The sequence below is a fragment of the Gavialis gangeticus genome, unplaced genomic scaffold (assembly GCF_001723915.1).
Source record: "Gavialis gangeticus isolate Ggan-Ray unplaced genomic scaffold, GavGan_comp1, whole genome shotgun sequence".
Taxonomy (NCBI): domain Eukaryota; kingdom Metazoa; phylum Chordata; order Crocodylia; family Gavialidae; genus Gavialis; species Gavialis gangeticus.
Window position 1 is genome coordinate 33,775,891 of NW_017729024.1, and position 16,578 is coordinate 33,792,468.

A 16,578-nucleotide genomic window follows, 5' to 3' on the forward strand; every position below is an offset into this window, starting at 1 on the left:
CTTGCAGGCTGGCAGAGTTCAAGCCTGCAAGGGGATGTGGGGAGCAGAAGGGCAGTCAGGCAGGGAACGCCATGTGCATGCATGCATGCATATTCACGTGGCTGCCAGACAGGTTGGAGAGCAGCTCCCAGAAGTAAGTCTGGTGGCAGGGGGTGGGAGGGAGGTGGAAATTGAGGTCCCCCATAGGGAGGGAGTTGGGCGGGGCTGGGGCTGCTGCCCCGCTGGGTCAGTGTGTGGGTCTTGGGGCCCGGGTCCAGAATGCACAGCCGTAGGGTGAGATGGGGTTGTAGTGTGGGCCCACTTGTCCAGGGGGTTGTGGGGTGGGGGGAGAAGGCTGGCTCCCTGCCACTCTGCATTCTCCTGGGGGGGAATGGGGGGCATGTACCCCACAGATGTGTGCAGGGTGGGGATGGGCTACCCACTGTGGATTCTGCTGCCCTCCACAGCCCAGCGGGCAGATCCCAGTGTGCTGGGGCAGGGCAGGGTAGGGAAACTCGGTGCTGCAGCCACAAGCTACCATGATGCTACCATGGTGAGGGGTGGCATTGCAAAGTTAAGTACCTTGCTGCTGCTGGTTGGGTAGGGGGCACTTCGCCATGGAGGCATGGAGCTCCCAGCAGCAGCATCGAGCTTCCTCACCTGGCTCCATTCCCATGCTGCACAGGGTCCCATCTGCTGAGCTGTGGAAGTCCCAGAGGGAGAGCAACAGGGCAGGGAACCCCAAGCCTACAGTGGGCAGCCCGCGTCTGTCCCCCCATCCCACAGGCTCTGCTCCAGCTGTGCCACCTGTTGGGGAGGGAGAGCTTGGCTCCATGCTCTGCTGCACCACAGCAGCTGCCACCTCCCCTGAACCAGGGATGTGGGTGGGGAGCATAAGGGGCACTGGCAGGGCCCAAGGGGCTGTGGGCAGGGAGTGAGGAACAATGGTGTGGGCAGGGAACAGGCATATCAGGGCTGCTCTGCGCCACAGAACAGGGAGGGACAGCTGCAGCTGGACCCGCATCCTGGTAAACAGTGGGGGCAGGGGGAGCTCTTTTTTTCCACCCCCCAAAAACCCCAAAATGAAATGCTAGATTTTTAAGTATTTAGAATTTATTTTATTGTAGTGATTGAGGCACTGGCAGACTTTCAAACGGCTTTAAAATGTAAATATATCAGTAAAACATGGATCTGGTTGGTTTTAATCAAAGAATTTGCCTTTTTTTTTAAGCAGAGCCCTTTTAAATTTTTTTTTTTTTTTTTTTTTTAAACGGAGAAGACCCAGATCCCTACTGATCAGTTCCCTCCTCCTTCCTTCATCCTCTACTGGTGCTGTCTCAAAATGACGATCTGTCCTGAATTTGCTGCTACAGTGATATTTGTAGTCAAGGTGAACTAGGTTCTCAGAGTGAACTCTGCAACACCAAATCAGGTTGTGAGATTGAGCTGCTGAGAGGCAAATATCTTGTTTCAGTACCTGAGTTTACCTCAGATATGGAGGAATGGATGAGACTTACCACACTGATGTAACTGCATTGTTCCCCTGCAGATATGCCTCCCCATTTTGTGCAGAGAATAGAGGGCGGGGTGTGTGTGTGTGTACACACGCATACATTCACATATAAGGTTGACTGCGCCCCTCTTCTTCTTGTCCCTTTTGAATTTTCACTATGGGGCTTCAAAGGCATACCAAGAAACTGTTCTTTAATACATAGTGCTATCATCTGAAGACCTATGAAGCATCCCTGCAGGAATTAATACTGTATAAAGCAGCATTAATTCCGTTTGAGTAGCCACAGGAATAATCAGCCAGAAGTAGCAGGGCTGTGTGAAGATGGGGGCTATTGGCTACCATGGATTTAAGGGGTGGAATTCCACGTAGTTTACTTGTTCCCTCATCTGAATAACTTTATTGGTGAAAGTAGAAATAGGTGAAAGCTGCTCTGCGAAGTTGAAATAAAGTGTGTGTGTGTGTGTGTGTGTGGGCTCTATAATTACAGTGTATTTTGATGGTGACTTCCTAATGGTGTTTATTTCCTTTGATTAATGTTTATTTTACTTCGATACCTTTACTTGAGTCAAAAGCATGCGAAGATCAGAAGGGACATTGTAAAGGGGTCACATGCAAATTGGGCAGTGTGTTTCAATAGTGCTGGAGTATAGTCCTATTAATGAAACTAATCTGAAAGAGTAGTGTGCATGCAAGGGAAAAATAGTTAAGGGACAAATGGCAACTATACTCCCACACTATACGAATGTGATGCAACATTGGCTGAAAACATGTAAATTTATACAAGCTCCAGAGGACAGTGCAAGAGAGCTTCTTGGAAGTCTCAGGTGACTCTTGTCTTTGTAGCATGAATAATTTGTTCCCTGACTGCGAGAATGAAATGCTGCTGTTTGTTCACAAATTCTGAGACAATGCCAAGAAAATGTATTTGGAGACAAAAGACAGTACAGGCAGAGCACAGGGATATGAGGCCTTTGCAGGAACGCGATAATATTTTGTTAATTTGTCTAGAGATTTTAGTATTCAGAGACTGTTTTACTCTTAATACCCCTGAAATTGTGTAGTGATTGAGCACCTAATAATACCAAATTACTTAGAAAAAGTGTATGTTTTACGATGCCACTTTCAAGTTGTGTGATTTCTTCACTTTCAGGATTTATTCCTGCTGAGCAGAGGGGGAAAATATTTTTCTGAGCTTGGTGGTATATAGTTAATTGTGGATTTGGACTACAGTGAGATTGGTTCTGCATAGTAAAATAGTTAAAGGTGGGTGGATGTATTATGCTACTGGCTGTTTAATAAAACAGAATGCTGTTTGTAACAAACTGACAACTTTCCTCCTTTTCTCTTCTCAGTGCATTATCAAAAGATGTACCAATATTTCTTTAATGTGTAGTAAAGTTCCACAAACCTAGGTGACTTGTTCTGTGTAACAGACTATGGAAGAGGAGGTTTTAAATGTGTGTACCTTAGTTGCAGGCATGGTGTACATAATTGTTTTCAAAAGAGTAAACATCTTGTAAACCACCACCTATGTAGATATGATCTGTAACTTAGAGAGCATGCAACTTGATTTTTCCATCTTATGGATATGTGACAGGAGAAACAGTAGAGGGGTTGTAGTGAAAGGATGAGAAGTACAGCATGAACTCTGTGTTAGTTAATCATTCTTGGTCTGTCAAGGGGGTTCAGTTAAATCCTTTTTTTTTTTTTCTTTTTAACAGTTGCTGTTGCTGAGGCCTGGCAAGAATTAGTCATGGAGGGCACTTTTACACATGCTCCAGGGAGGGGGAAGGGGGCACTTTAATTAGAGCAGCTCCAAGAGCCACTCTAATTACTTAGCACCTATAGCATCTCATGTGTCAACATCCTTGTGCTTCAGAATGATGGAGGGGGTGCTTTTATTAAAGCTTATTGAGCAAGTTTTAGTTAAAGTGCCCCTCACTGCCATTTTGAAGCATGGGGATGTTGATGCACAAGATGTGGAGGCTGCTGGAGCTTGTTAATTAGCACACTCCAGCAGACTCGACATGTACACATGCTGTAATTACAGTGTGCCAGAGCAGCCTCTACATTTACAGGCACCTGGATATCTTTGAATGAAAGAGGTGGTATTTTTAAGCAGATTTTTAAGAACAATTTTATTCTTAGAATTGTAAGTATTACCCAGACACCTGTATGCTGGCATTTTCCATAGTAAGTATCTGCTCAAAGAATTAACCTGTGTTCTGGATTTTCACAAAAATGATGGTTTTTGGAACCTGTTATAAGCTACCTACTTATGTCAAATACTTATTTCTCATGAATATCTAGTTCTGATGTGAAGGCAAGATTTCTTACCTGAAATGTAATCTCCAAAAACGCAACTCAACAGACAAACCTAAAGCCTTATTGTTCCAGCAACTTGTATTGTCCCACTGCTTTGCTATCAATGAGTGCTAAACATAATTTGGACACTTTGCTAAAACAGGCCACTAGATATTCTAGCGCAAATGTCCTTAAATGTTATCCCTGTTTAACCAATTCCTTATGCATGTACTTTGATAAATTGCCACCTATAATTGTGCTATTAGCTGAACTGGAAGCCATTTGATTGCAGGGGAAAAGAGCTTTATAGCATTTCTGTGGAAAAACGTAAGATTTGGACATCTGGAGATCCAGATTCCTGGTTTAACAGTCAGAATTCTTTGTCGCATGTATTTTTTTCTATGTTAAGAAGTTACACCCTCTTGGACAAAACCCTTTTTTGTCACTTGGGAAAATGTGTAAGTGGATAGCTGGCTTCCTTTTTTTGTTAGCTTTGCCAGTGACCTTTTATTGTAGTCTGCAGGCAAGATTGAAAAATTGGCGCAGACAAGTTGAATATCGCCTTTCATTTTGTGATCTGGCAGGACTCCTAAATTGTTAGGAAATGAAATTTGACAGTTTGTGTTATTAATTGGAGAACAATCTAAGCATATTATGACTGACTTCAATCCAGTGCCCCGTATCAATTGACTCTTGTCATACTCCAGGGAGGTATCGCTTTTTTTATGCTATCACTGAAGGCTCAGGAAATGTCGTCATTGTAGGCATGTAGAAAGCAAAGCTAACAAGGCTTATTTTTAAAAAGTCTCTCTCTCTCTGGACTGTTATTCACATAACGAAATAATACCAAAGAGTGCATTTAGTGAAAAGAAATTGTTGGCAGACCTAACTTGGCTCTATTAAACTTGGACTATTCCTGCTATGTCTTAGCCAGTTTTGGCTTACGTGTTCTTTAACTGGGAATAGTGCCATTATGATGAACATTGAGGAAAGGTAAAAATACTTTCCTGCTTTGGAATTTAATTTTCCAAACTTCGCTATTTTTAACTGCTTCCTGATGCTTTTGTTGGAACACAGCATAAAGAATCATAAGATCATAAAGTAGGGTTAAAAGGAACTTCATGAAGTCCTGTAGTCCAGCTTGCTGACCAGAGCAAGATCATCCCTGACTAAACCATCCCAGCCAAGTACCTAACTTCCTCTTGAAAAGCTCCAAGACTTTTACACAACGTGCTGCTCATCTGTATCTGGGTTTAGCCCCATTGCAGAGGGGATGGGGATCAGTGGCAAGGGTAAGATCAAGCAGCTGTTCACTCTGAACGTAAAGACTTGTAGCCCATGCTGGCAAAAGATTGTTGACCCCTGGCAGGCATAGGCCTATTCAGTGAATTTTTGTTAGGATTAAAGTTGTTTTTGATGTCTGTCTCTTTTTCTTTTTTTGCTATTAGCTTTTAATTTCTTCTGAAGGAAAACTCTTGAATAATATGGAAGAATTATCTTTTTTTGAGAATTCCCTGGATGACTGTTTTCTTCAGATACTGTTAATGGGACTGAGGTCACAGACTGCCCTTAGTTTAAAAAAAAAAAAAAAAGAAACCTTCTTTCAAAGTTGCTGCCCTAGAACTGTGGTTGCAAATAGACATGGTCGTTGTGTTCCCATGAAAACATTTATGGTGGCACAAAAGTCATGCGAACAGATATTATAGCTCTTTGTCATGCCACAAATACTAGACCATACCTAGGCAGTCAAGGTTCTTTGGGTGAATCTGATATCTTTTATTAGACCAACTTGAATAGTTGGAAAAAAAATTAAGTGCTTAGGGGGTCGCATAATTAGTTACGTGACCCCCGAGCACTTAAATGTTTTTTCCAACTATTTAAGTTGGTCTAATAAAATATATCAGATTTACCCAAAGAACCTTATTTGCCTATGTCCTTAGACCAACATGGCTACAACCTACACCCCAGACCATACCTAGTAATAGTTTGTGCCACCTTCTCGCAGATGATGTCTATTTGTGTATGGTGGGAGAGTGCAGGCAGACACTCCCAGGGTTTCAAGGGCCCAATCCAGTCCTGCACAGCATCCTAACTCATATCTCATAAAAAGACAAGGCCAGGTATGTGATATGACTTAGTGTTGGGGTTTAGACAGAATTAGTATTCAGTTAAGGGAAAAATAGTGTTATCTTCATTTGTTCAGTAGTGGTAAAACACTAGAAAGTAGTACATTCTGTAAATATTGATGCTATATGGTTCAGATTCATTTGTGTTGAACAGCACAACACACACAAGCAGTGGCAGGAGTGGGTGGGTGTGTGCATAGTACTCTTCTGACAGCTGCCAAGTGGTAACCGGGGGTGTCTCTGCTTATTCCTAGGCTCCATGCATTCCTGTGCAGTCAGGAGCAGCTCCTCCCCTACTGCTATCCCCAAGTCCTGGCTGTGCTGCTAGGCCAGGGGCAGGCAAAAATCTAGCTGGTAGTGGACTCAATTTCCCAACAATCCTGCCTGTTTGGCTGGGGCCAGTTTCCATGGAGACCCCAGCAGCAGCCTCACTGTGATGGCGTGGGGCTGGGGTTTCTGTGGAGACTGGCTCCAGCAGTGCTGGCAGGGTATGCAGCAAGGCAGGGAGCTGCTCTGGGGCCAGGCTGTGATCTTGCAGTGGTGACAGCATGGTCCAAAGCCAGGGCAGAGCCGCGATCCCCTGCCCAGAACATGCAGGCTGCAGATTGTGCCTCTACTCTGGCTCCAGACCATGCTGTTATGGCTGCAAGATCCCAGCTCTGCCGCACACCCTGCTAGCACTGCTGGGGTCGGTCTCCATGGAAACCCTGGCCTCAGCTGCACAGGCAGAGGCTGCTAGGAGATGAAGTCTGGCCACCAGCCGGACCTGCCATTTGCCCACCCCTGTGCTAGGCGGTGGCCAAAGGCAAGTCTCAGGTCCGGGGGTTGGAGGAGGATGCTGAGGCTGTGTGTATGTGCCTTGTGTGTATGTATATGCTGTGCAGTGCTGGGGTGGGGGGAAATGGATGGTGTTGCCGCTAGGGAGTTGGCAGGCAGGGAGCAGACTTGTCAAGTCCTAGCCACTCCCCTGCTCGCCAGCCCTCCCATGGCAACTCCGAGCTGTGCATGTTACTTAGGGCATTAACCCTGCACATGCCACTGCCCCTAGGATATGCTAACTTAACAATGAGCTAACGTTCCTACAGGTTAGCAGGTGCTAATTGTAATGGTTAAGCGCACCTTTGGATATTAACTATTTCTGGACCCTTATCTATAGCAACAGTGTAATATCTTTCAAGATTTCCTTAACAAATTGAGGCACAAATAAATACTTGGTTGTTTGGTGACTATGCAGGAATGAAGTGGGCCTTAAAGCATGTGACCCAAGTTTTATTAATATTAATACAGTACATTATTCAAAGCTAATAATATCGATGTCAAATTGGGACAGGTCATCTCTGTGCCTATTATTCTTTACTTCACCTTGGGTACGAGAAACCCTGTAGCGTACGCATCTATGTAATAACGTTCCCCAAAAGGCAGATCCTTTATTATCCTTGTCATTTATCAAAAATGACAAATTTATGTCATTTATTGAAAACTTGGCTGCCTTTTCACCCAACTGATGTTTTCCTTACTCAAATGTCTATCACTTTTTGGAAATCCTCCCAGTGTCATGACCTAAATAGTACTTGGGGCACTGAATTCCAGTGACAGTAATGTATTTTATAGAGTGTTTTACTTCTCAGTTTAAAAATTGTTCCTTTTAAGTATAATTGAGTAGAGCTTTCTTATATTGTGTGAGGAGTTTTAGAGGAATGCTACTTGGTTTTCCTTTTTCTGTACACCATTCTTTGCTTTATATACTCATGTCTCTCCTAATTCCTCTTCTCTAGTAGGCAGCTGTAATCTTTCCATGTGGAAGTCTTTCCGTGCTTATTGTAACTTCTGTCAGAGTCCTTCTTTCTTTGTGACCAGAACTTAATATAGTAAGTGGTATGAGCCAAAATATGTTTTGTTTTAATTTTATTGTATTTATTTATTTCCTGATCCCTGAATGATTATATAGATTGAAGGCAAAATGAATTAACCAGTCATGTAGTCTGCAGTAGACCATATGTATGCCATCAGCCCTAGAGGTTCACTCTGTTACCCCTGCTATGGTAATTGAAAACCTGGCAATATGTAAATGCAGTTACAATTGTTTCTTCTAAAGTGTAACCTAACATTTCTGAGCACTTAACTTTGCCATCATGCTGTCCATTCATCTAGCCCAGGAGTCAGCGAACTGTGGCCCACAGGTCAGATCTGGCCCATCCATAGCAGGTCACCATAGTTTCATAGATTTAGGGTCGGAAGGGACCTAGTAGATCTTCTAGCCCGACCCCCCCGCCAGGGCGGGAGAACAACAAAACCCCAAAACAAAAACGGGACTCAAATGAGTCCAGCCAGGTAGGCATCCAGCCTCTTCTTAAAGACCCCCAGGGTAGGGGCCAGCACCACTTCCCTTGGAAGTTGGTTCCAGCTCCTAGCCGCCCTAACTGTGAAGTAGTTTTTGCGGATGTCCAATCTATACCTCCTCTCCATCAACTTGTGCCCATTACTCCTTGTTATGCCAGCGGGCGCTAGGGGAAACAGCGTCTCCCCCAAACCCTTCTGGTCCCCCCTAGTGAGTTTATAGACGGTCACCAGGTCCCCCCTCAGCCTTCTCTTGTGGAGGCTGAATAGGTTCAGGTCCCGCAGTCTCTCACTGTAGGGTCTGCCCTGTTGTCCCCGGATCATGCGGGTGGCCCTCCTCTGGACCCTCTCCATGTTGTCCACATCCCTCTTGAAATGGGGCGCACAGAACTGGACACAATACTCCAGCTGTGGCCTGACCAGCGTCGCGTGGAGGGGGAGGATCACCTCCTTGGCTCTCCTCGAGATGCACCTGTGGATGCACGATAAGGTCCGGTTAGCCCTGCCAACCATGACCTCGCATTGTCGGCCCATGTTCATCTTGGAGTCAATAATGACCAGGCTCTAGCCACAGCAATAGGAGGTGTTCCCCAGGTTCTGTTGCCTGCTACATTGTTTTATTCTCTCTGCTTCAGCATGGGGTGGGGGGCATCCCGAGGTCCTGGCACCTTTCTTTTTCTGTCTACCCCCTTTCACAGCATCTGCTGATTTGCCAGGGAATGCAGGGGTGCAGCCTGAAGCAGGGGTGGGTCATAAGCAGTGGTGCACAGTACCAAAAGTCTTAGATTACTCTTCACAAATCTAAATAATTCCATCACCGTCAGGCTTTCTCATTTCCATGTCTTTCAATTTGTTCCACTTTAATGTTTTACACACAGTGTGGAGTCAATTAAATGTAAATTGCCTCTACTCTCCTCTTTCTTGGAGAGAACTTCTAATGAAGCATTCTAGGAAATATTTTGCTTTATCTCTGTCAAGTCTGATGTAATTTGATTGTGTCAGCGTCATAAGCTTTTCCCCCTGCCCACTTCTCCCTACCCCTTGTTTTTTGTTTTTTTCCCCAGCAGCTATATTGTTCAATCATGTAGCAAGTCCAGATGCAGTTCTTGGCACACTTCCCTGCATATTTGACAATTGTTTCTGTCTGCTGGCAGGTGTTTGAAAATAACATTTAATTTCTATTTTACCTTGTTTATTGTAGAGTGCATTACCAGAGCACCAGCTAAGTGGATTATGATGAATTCCTGCCACACACATAAGTGGCACATGGCTCCTGCTGGTTTTACCAACCCTCATTAATTTTTTCTTTTTCTGTTTCTACAGGCTGCTTTGTATCGACTCAGCGGGGACTGGAATCCTTTACACATTGACCCAAGTTATGCTGCTCTTGGAGGTGAGCTGTGAGGAATGCCATTTTTACTGATGATAGGATGGAAAATGTTAGGAGTTATTGTACATCAATGGTGTTGTATATTAAGTTTGTTGTTTTATTTGCATGTCTGGGGGTGTTAAAAAGTAAGACTCATTTTTGACTCCTCCTTATCCCTCTTATGCTTAATTATAAGTATCATCTTTGTAGGTTAAACTTATGTACTGTGCTGGTTTGGGGATTATTTTGTTTTCTTGTGTGTGTATTTTTTGTTTGTTTGTTTTTGTTTCATTTTGAAGTACTGCTGCCTTTGGCTAGATTAGTGAATCTCAAGTGAGATGGGTGTTGTAGCACTCTGGGATGTCTTTAGAGTCTTTCCGCAGAGCCTCAGGGTGCCTCACAATGTTAGCACTGTTATGTGTGCAACTGTATTTCACACAATATTCCCAGAGGTTTCAAATGGGAATTCATAGCATTAGAGATGTTCTGACCTGTTGTAGTCCTTTTTTGAGTTTGTTTCAGCAAAATAAATTGCTCTATTACTTTTCTTGAGTCAAAAAGCAAGTAAAAACTAAGAACTGGCATTTTCCAAGGGGTGCCTTGAGTCTAATGAGAGGGGCCTTGAGTTTTTAAAAAGGTTGAGAGCTACTGGGCTAAACTAATTACATCTCCCTCCCTGGAAGAAAACTGCCACCCTCCATTTATCTTACTGAAGACTATTCTAGCACTTGTTTCCCTCTGCCCAACCTCTGCTGAAAGATGGTGATTTGTAATTTACTGTTATAATCCAGTGAATTGATGCAAGTCCCTTTTGAAGTTCATCATTCCTGCTACATAAAAATTGTTAGAGAAGATGCGTTATAAATTGCTTAGTTTCTGTACCATGACAAATGGACTAAAGATACCTAGACTGAATCTATGTGAATATTAACATCCTCCCTGTAGTAACACTAACCCCTCTTCCCCATCCTGTTCCTTATATAAACCTTCCCCAGACTACCTTCAGTACCTGCCTGTAATCTCAACATGTTGAAGAAACAGAAATGAAAGCTAACTCTTTTTATAGCTCTGGATAAATTGATATTACTTAACAAATGTTCACAATTAAATGTAACTGCGGCCTGTGAGAGAGGCCATTTTGCACAGGGCCATTTAATTACAGAGTTTGTGTTACAAGATGAGTATTTTTAGTCAACTCAAACAATTCTAATCAGACTGGCTTTGTGGAGAAGAATTGGGTGTTTTTTTTTTCCTGAGTAGAAGTCTTTGTTCATTAAGACCCAGATGTGAAGAAAACCTCCTTACATAAGAAAAGGATTAGCAATTTCTACGTCTTTGCTGCCACATGCTGACATCTGTGCATAGTGAAAATCCAGAAACTAGTAGGTAGTGTCATCTTTTCTGAATGGACCCCAAAGAACAGCCACACAACATAGTGAGTCCTTGCCCCGTGTATAATAAATGTTGTGTTTACTTAAATATAAGATGAGGTTTTCTATCCCAGTTGGCATGGGGGGGAAAAAAGGCTCCTCGCATACAAGGTATTTCACTAAATACACTGTCTACCATTAAATTGCTATGGAAAGCAGCATGTGCTCAGCAATGAAAACTAATGATGTAGTTGATTAAATGCAACCAATGGTGAGCATAACTGTAAAACACGTGGCCCACGTAGGTTCTCATCAACATGTTTGCCCAATCACAAGAATAGGTTAATATAGCCCATCTGAATAAGATATAATTGTATCTATCAAGCACTGTCCCTCGCACCGCTGACTCTTTTTCAAGTCGTGGTGAGCCCCCCAACATTGTGTATGGTTTACCCAGGATCCTTCTGTCAGCCCCTCTCAACCTGTTGCATATGATTAGTGTGGCCCCGCCCTCTGTGAGGTGAAGCTGGACCAGGTTGCCCTGCGCCTCATCTGTATATACATTTTTTGAGCATTCCAGCACTTGCAACAAGAACACCCAATTCCAATCAAAACAGTTTGCCATATAAGTAGGTGCCAAAGTGCTGCTCAGAAGTGTGGTTTTGTTGAACCTGTGCTAAAACTTGCAGCCATTTAATTAAAAAAAAAAAAAAAAAAAAGTAACATGCATCTATTCTGGATAAACTAAGTGTGTGGGTACTAGATGCAAATTGCTACAGCCATTTTTAATTTTAAGGTTATTGTTTTCAAATTTGCTCCTCACTTCCATGTGCTCAGGGAGAGCAGCGTCTGGTGGCAAGGAGATGGGAAGAGCTGCCAGGGGAAAAAGTCTGGAAGAAGCAGAGAACCCCCAGATTTATTTTCTTTGCTGCAGCAGTGGGAAGGGAGTAAATTCAAGGCAAACCTCCAATAATTAGATTTTATACCTGAAAAATTATAACCAATTTATATATTTTCCATATATAGAATCTAATAATTGTGGGGGTGGTTCCTGTAATCAGGATTGTCTTTTATTTGAGTAAGTGAAATGCATACTTAAGCAAGCAAGAAAATCAGTGGAAAAAATCAGCAGGTGGGTTTTTTGGGCGTATTTGTTTTCGTAATGAATTTGCTTTGGACAAGGTTATGCTGTCTTTTCTGTGTGTATTATAAAAGACTGTTTAGTTTGACAAATGTGCAGAGGAAATACAAATAACTACTTGCTTGGGCAAAATTATAATAAAGAGATTCAGCTTCAGGCTGAACAACATGGAAAAGCTGACGAAGTTACAAGTGGCTCTAAAAAAGGTGTTTTATATTGAGAACTGCTGGGCAGCCTTACTACTAGTCCTGCTTTAATAGTCATGCATACACACATGCATATACACATTTTAAAACAAGCATCTAGTTTGTGATAGTCTCACTACTTTTTAAATCTGTCATCTCTTCAGAATAGGGATCACGTCTGCTTGTGTCTCGTAACGTAATACATGCCACAAGGGATTCCCAATCTTGATTGGGAGTCCCTGTATTGCTATAATATAATTATTAAGTGATGAAAAAGGCTATCCTGGTGAAATCATTTCCAGCTTCCAGTGCATGTATCCAATTGAAACTTTATGCTCCAACAGCTTTTTCTTTATAGATTAAATGCACAGTTCTTAAGCAAAAGGCAAACTTGGATACAAAGTCCAAAACGTTGTGTTGTTTTTCTTTTCTGTCTGTCTGTTTGTAGGATTTCAGAAGCCCATATTGCATGGACTGTGTTCTTTTGGGTTTGCTACCAGGCATGTTTTGAAGCACTTTGCAAATAATGATGTCACTAAATTCAAGGCGGTTAAGGTCTGTAGGTTTGTCATTTGTAATTGATTTTCGTTATAACCTTTCAGTGTATATGTTGCTTCTTATTAATTACATTTCTGTAGGGTGGAAAAGGACCATTAGTTTCTTCCTACAAATGCATATCATAGTAAAGCGCTGCCACATACCCTGTATCAGTGTCCCCACACTTAACAATGGTGGTGGGCATTCAGGCAACCTCACCGCCATTCTTAAGCATAGTGACACTGATACAGGAGATGCAGGAGGCTGCTGGAGCTTGGCAATTGCTTAATCCAGTCTGTTCCAATGCACTGAAATTCCAGCGTGTCGGAGCAGCCTCCGCCCTCGTGTATGGGCGCCCCTACTCCCACTGTCTGCCCAAGGCGGGATCATCTTTATCCAAACCATCCTATAAAATACATTGTCTAACCTCTTTGCAAAACTATGAAGTTAACCCCGACACAGCACCTCATTTGCCATATAGTCAATGCCTTATATATTTTAATGGCTGTTTCTTTTTATAAATATTGCTTGTTAATTTGCATTGATGAAGATATGCTTTCTGTACAGGCATTTGTTTGGGGTTTTTTCCTACTTCAGTAAATTTTATGTTCTAAACTGGTTATCCAGTTAGAAGCAGTGGTATTGGTCTAACATTTTTATTTGAAAATAAAGGAAATCTGAATCTTTTCTTATTTTAGGTCCGTTTTGCAAAACCAGTCAGTCCAGGACAAACTCTTCAGACAGAGATGTGGAAGGACGGAAACAGAATTCACTTTCAGAGCAAGGTCAGAACATCAAGATTCATGCTGTGGGTTTTAGTGACAGATCTGTTACAAAATCTTTTTTTTGTATGGAAAAAACTACTTCTGTAAGTACAGCATTGAAAAAAGAATGTGTCCTATTCACTTTTCATTTCTCCAGTTGAAGCTCTTTTGTTGTTACTGAGATTCCATCTGTAGATATTGAAAATACCATTATGCCTACAAGATTATATCTAGCTCATGTGGGGACCAGGGGGGAGAGTTATAGCACTAGAAATCCAGTTTCAGTGTGTATTTTTAAACAGAACTTTTGAGGTTATTACGTTCTTTTCAATGGTGGAAAAAAATATGAAAACTCTCATTGGTTCTTTTTAGTGTCACTCAGATCTTATCAACAAACAAACTTTTTACTTGGTTCGTTAAATGGGAGCAAACCCTCTTTTGGCCATGCTTTGGTTTACCTTCAAACCTGCTGTTAAGACTTTGTTTACACAGGAAACTTGCACTAGGTCAGCATTAGTACGTTTAAACGAATACGTTTGTCCGTGTGAGGGGGAAGAGACTTTTTGTTGCAACTGCTTCATAGTAGCTGTCATGCAGTAGCTTTGTACAGACTAACATCAGACTTTACTACAAGTTGTTGCTTTCTCAGGAAAGGGATTTCCTTCAGATTATGCTCTCCTGCTTTTGTGCCTTTTATCAGGCTTTTCACATTGTGCGATTGTTCCCATGGTGCATTGTAGGTTACTTAGCAGAAGTCTTCTTGTATTCAAGGGTCAAACTCAAGCTCCCATGATTCCCAACCATTCCCTGATCCGCCTGTTCTTAGATAAGGGAGAACCTTTTTAAAAGTTAATAGGCCAGTGTGGACAAAACAGTTTTCCATGTTGGTAATTACAAATGCATGGAAGTTTATGCAGATTAATTTCTCCTGTCACCATTGAATGTATGTAGCTTCTCAAGACAGCCACATCTAAATGAGGATTAAGATGAAGAGGACAACTATGACAAGATTGAGCAGCTGCTTCTAAAAGGATTTTTGGATCAGTTTCTGTTAATGCCAGTGCCATTTTATAGGATTTTGAACCAAGCATTGTAAGGTGGGGAAGGATTGGGCTGCAGAGCTGAGGTGACCAACAGTGGCTGCAGAATTTTAGGGCGGGGGGGAGGGGGGAAACCCACCCAACTTTGTTTTTTTTTTTTTAAGAGATTGAAATGGCTGAATGAGTTTTTACCCCAGAGCAGTAACAGCCACACAATAACATAAGAATTCCCTTGTTTGTTCAGGTGTCTAGTCTTTGATATGACTGAGCTAGATTGCTTAATGTTTAGTAGGTAACCAGTTTGATGAATGCAGATTCACTGTTCTGACCATTATAGTGAATGCCTAAAGTGATATAAAAGTGCTGTCACCACGTGCTGAATCCACAGGAGAATTTTTTTTCTTATCGTCTCTGCACACATAAATTTCTCATTCTTATTTGCCCCTATGCCAGGCCTTGAAGCCCATAAATGGTGTGGAACACTTTTCAATTGTGCGCCAAGACCTGATTACTAGGGCTGTGTGAAATGCCTGTATTTTGTTTCGGTTTCAGACTCAGCTTTTCAACAGGACAGCGATTCATTTTGGCATTTCAGATCGCTGTTTCAGCCAAAACTGTTTCAAGTTTGACACAGTTTTGGTGTTTTGGCCATAGGTGATAATGGGGAATGACTAAAATGCCTATAACTTTGTCATTTCTTGCCTGATTCTGATGAGAATTGCAGGAATGGTAGCCCCATCAGAGGGTATGAATCCTGCCAAGTGTCAAGGAGATAGGTGCAGGGGTTTCTGGGAAACTTGACCTCAGGGTGCTGACAAGCGAAACTTGTGTTGTGTGTGTTAAAGCAGATTGGGCTGAAAACAGCAGGCATGGTAGCCCCTGCTGAGGCCATGAGGTCTGCTGAGGTTCAAGGAGATAGGTGCAGGGATTTCTAGGAAACTTCACTTTTTCACAGTGTAGGGTCCCTAGGGATGGCTGTAATACCCCTAGAGCCCTGTGACCGTGCCAGCTCCACCCTGCAGGCACCTTCTCTTCTCGCCTGCCACAATGTCTTATTGGAAAAAATAATACATAGGGAGGCTGCCCTTGAGCTTCAGCTCGGTCATGATCCTAATGGACCCGACTAAACCCTGTAGGTTCTTGGACCCCTTGCTGGAACCTGCTCTAAGTAGGTGCCTCAAGGGGACACCCTAAGCCTTACGGATTACATGCATGGCTCCAACCATCTCTTACCATGTCCCATGCCTCATAGATAGTATATCGATATTTTACCTATAATGAGGTCTTGGTGTCGCTCTACCTTCGATTGTCACTGGGCTCTCTCTGCCATGTCGCTGCACCCTAACTGGCACTGGAGCCTCTACATGACATGGTAGTGTGCCCCAATGAGGCCTCCTCCTCCCCTACAGCCTCAGCTTGGTCTACCACTTCAAATAACAACAGGTAAGCAGCACAGTATCACTCGCATCTCAGGCAGCCAAACTGTCACACAGCCTTTCTTTCTTTTCCTGCAGGAGCTTCTTCTCCAGCAGCTGCCAGAGAAATCTCCTGCCAGCCCCAGCCCTAGGGCTTAGATGTGCCCAGGGCCTGCCTCTTTCTGGTCAGCTGACCAGGGACAAGTGCTAGGGATGTAGGTTGTAGGATATGGCAGACAAGGTTCTTTGGGTCAATCTGATATCTTTTAGTAGGCCAACTTAATAGTTGGAGAAATATATCTTAGCAAGCTTTCAGGTTGAAAACACTTCATCAGTCTGAGGAAGCACCTGCAGTTGGTGTGTGTGCTCTTCCTGCGTGAAAGGGATAGTAAAGAAGCCAGAGGCTGGCATGCAATGTAGGCAAGAAAGCCAGTCAGTGAAAATGGAAATGGTGGTGTCAGGGGGTGAGGGACAGGTTGGGGTGCAGAGTGGGGGGAT

General features: G+C 43.0%; 1 protein-coding gene across 2 annotated transcripts in view; it reads left to right on the forward strand.

The window, feature by feature from the left end:
• The window catches only part of HSD17B4 (hydroxysteroid 17-beta dehydrogenase 4), a 163,950-nt gene that overhangs the window by 90,324 nt on the left and 57,048 nt on the right, over positions 1–16,578 (forward strand). For both annotated transcript variants that reach the window (XM_019517014.1, XM_019517015.1), the window contains exons 18-20: positions 9,583–9,652; positions 12,773–12,879; positions 13,560–13,646. In XM_019517014.1, coding sequence (XP_019372559.1) covers positions 9,583–9,652; positions 12,773–12,879; positions 13,560–13,646 — 264 coding nt within the window. The remainder of the gene's footprint in view (positions 1–9,582; positions 9,653–12,772; positions 12,880–13,559; positions 13,647–16,578) is intronic.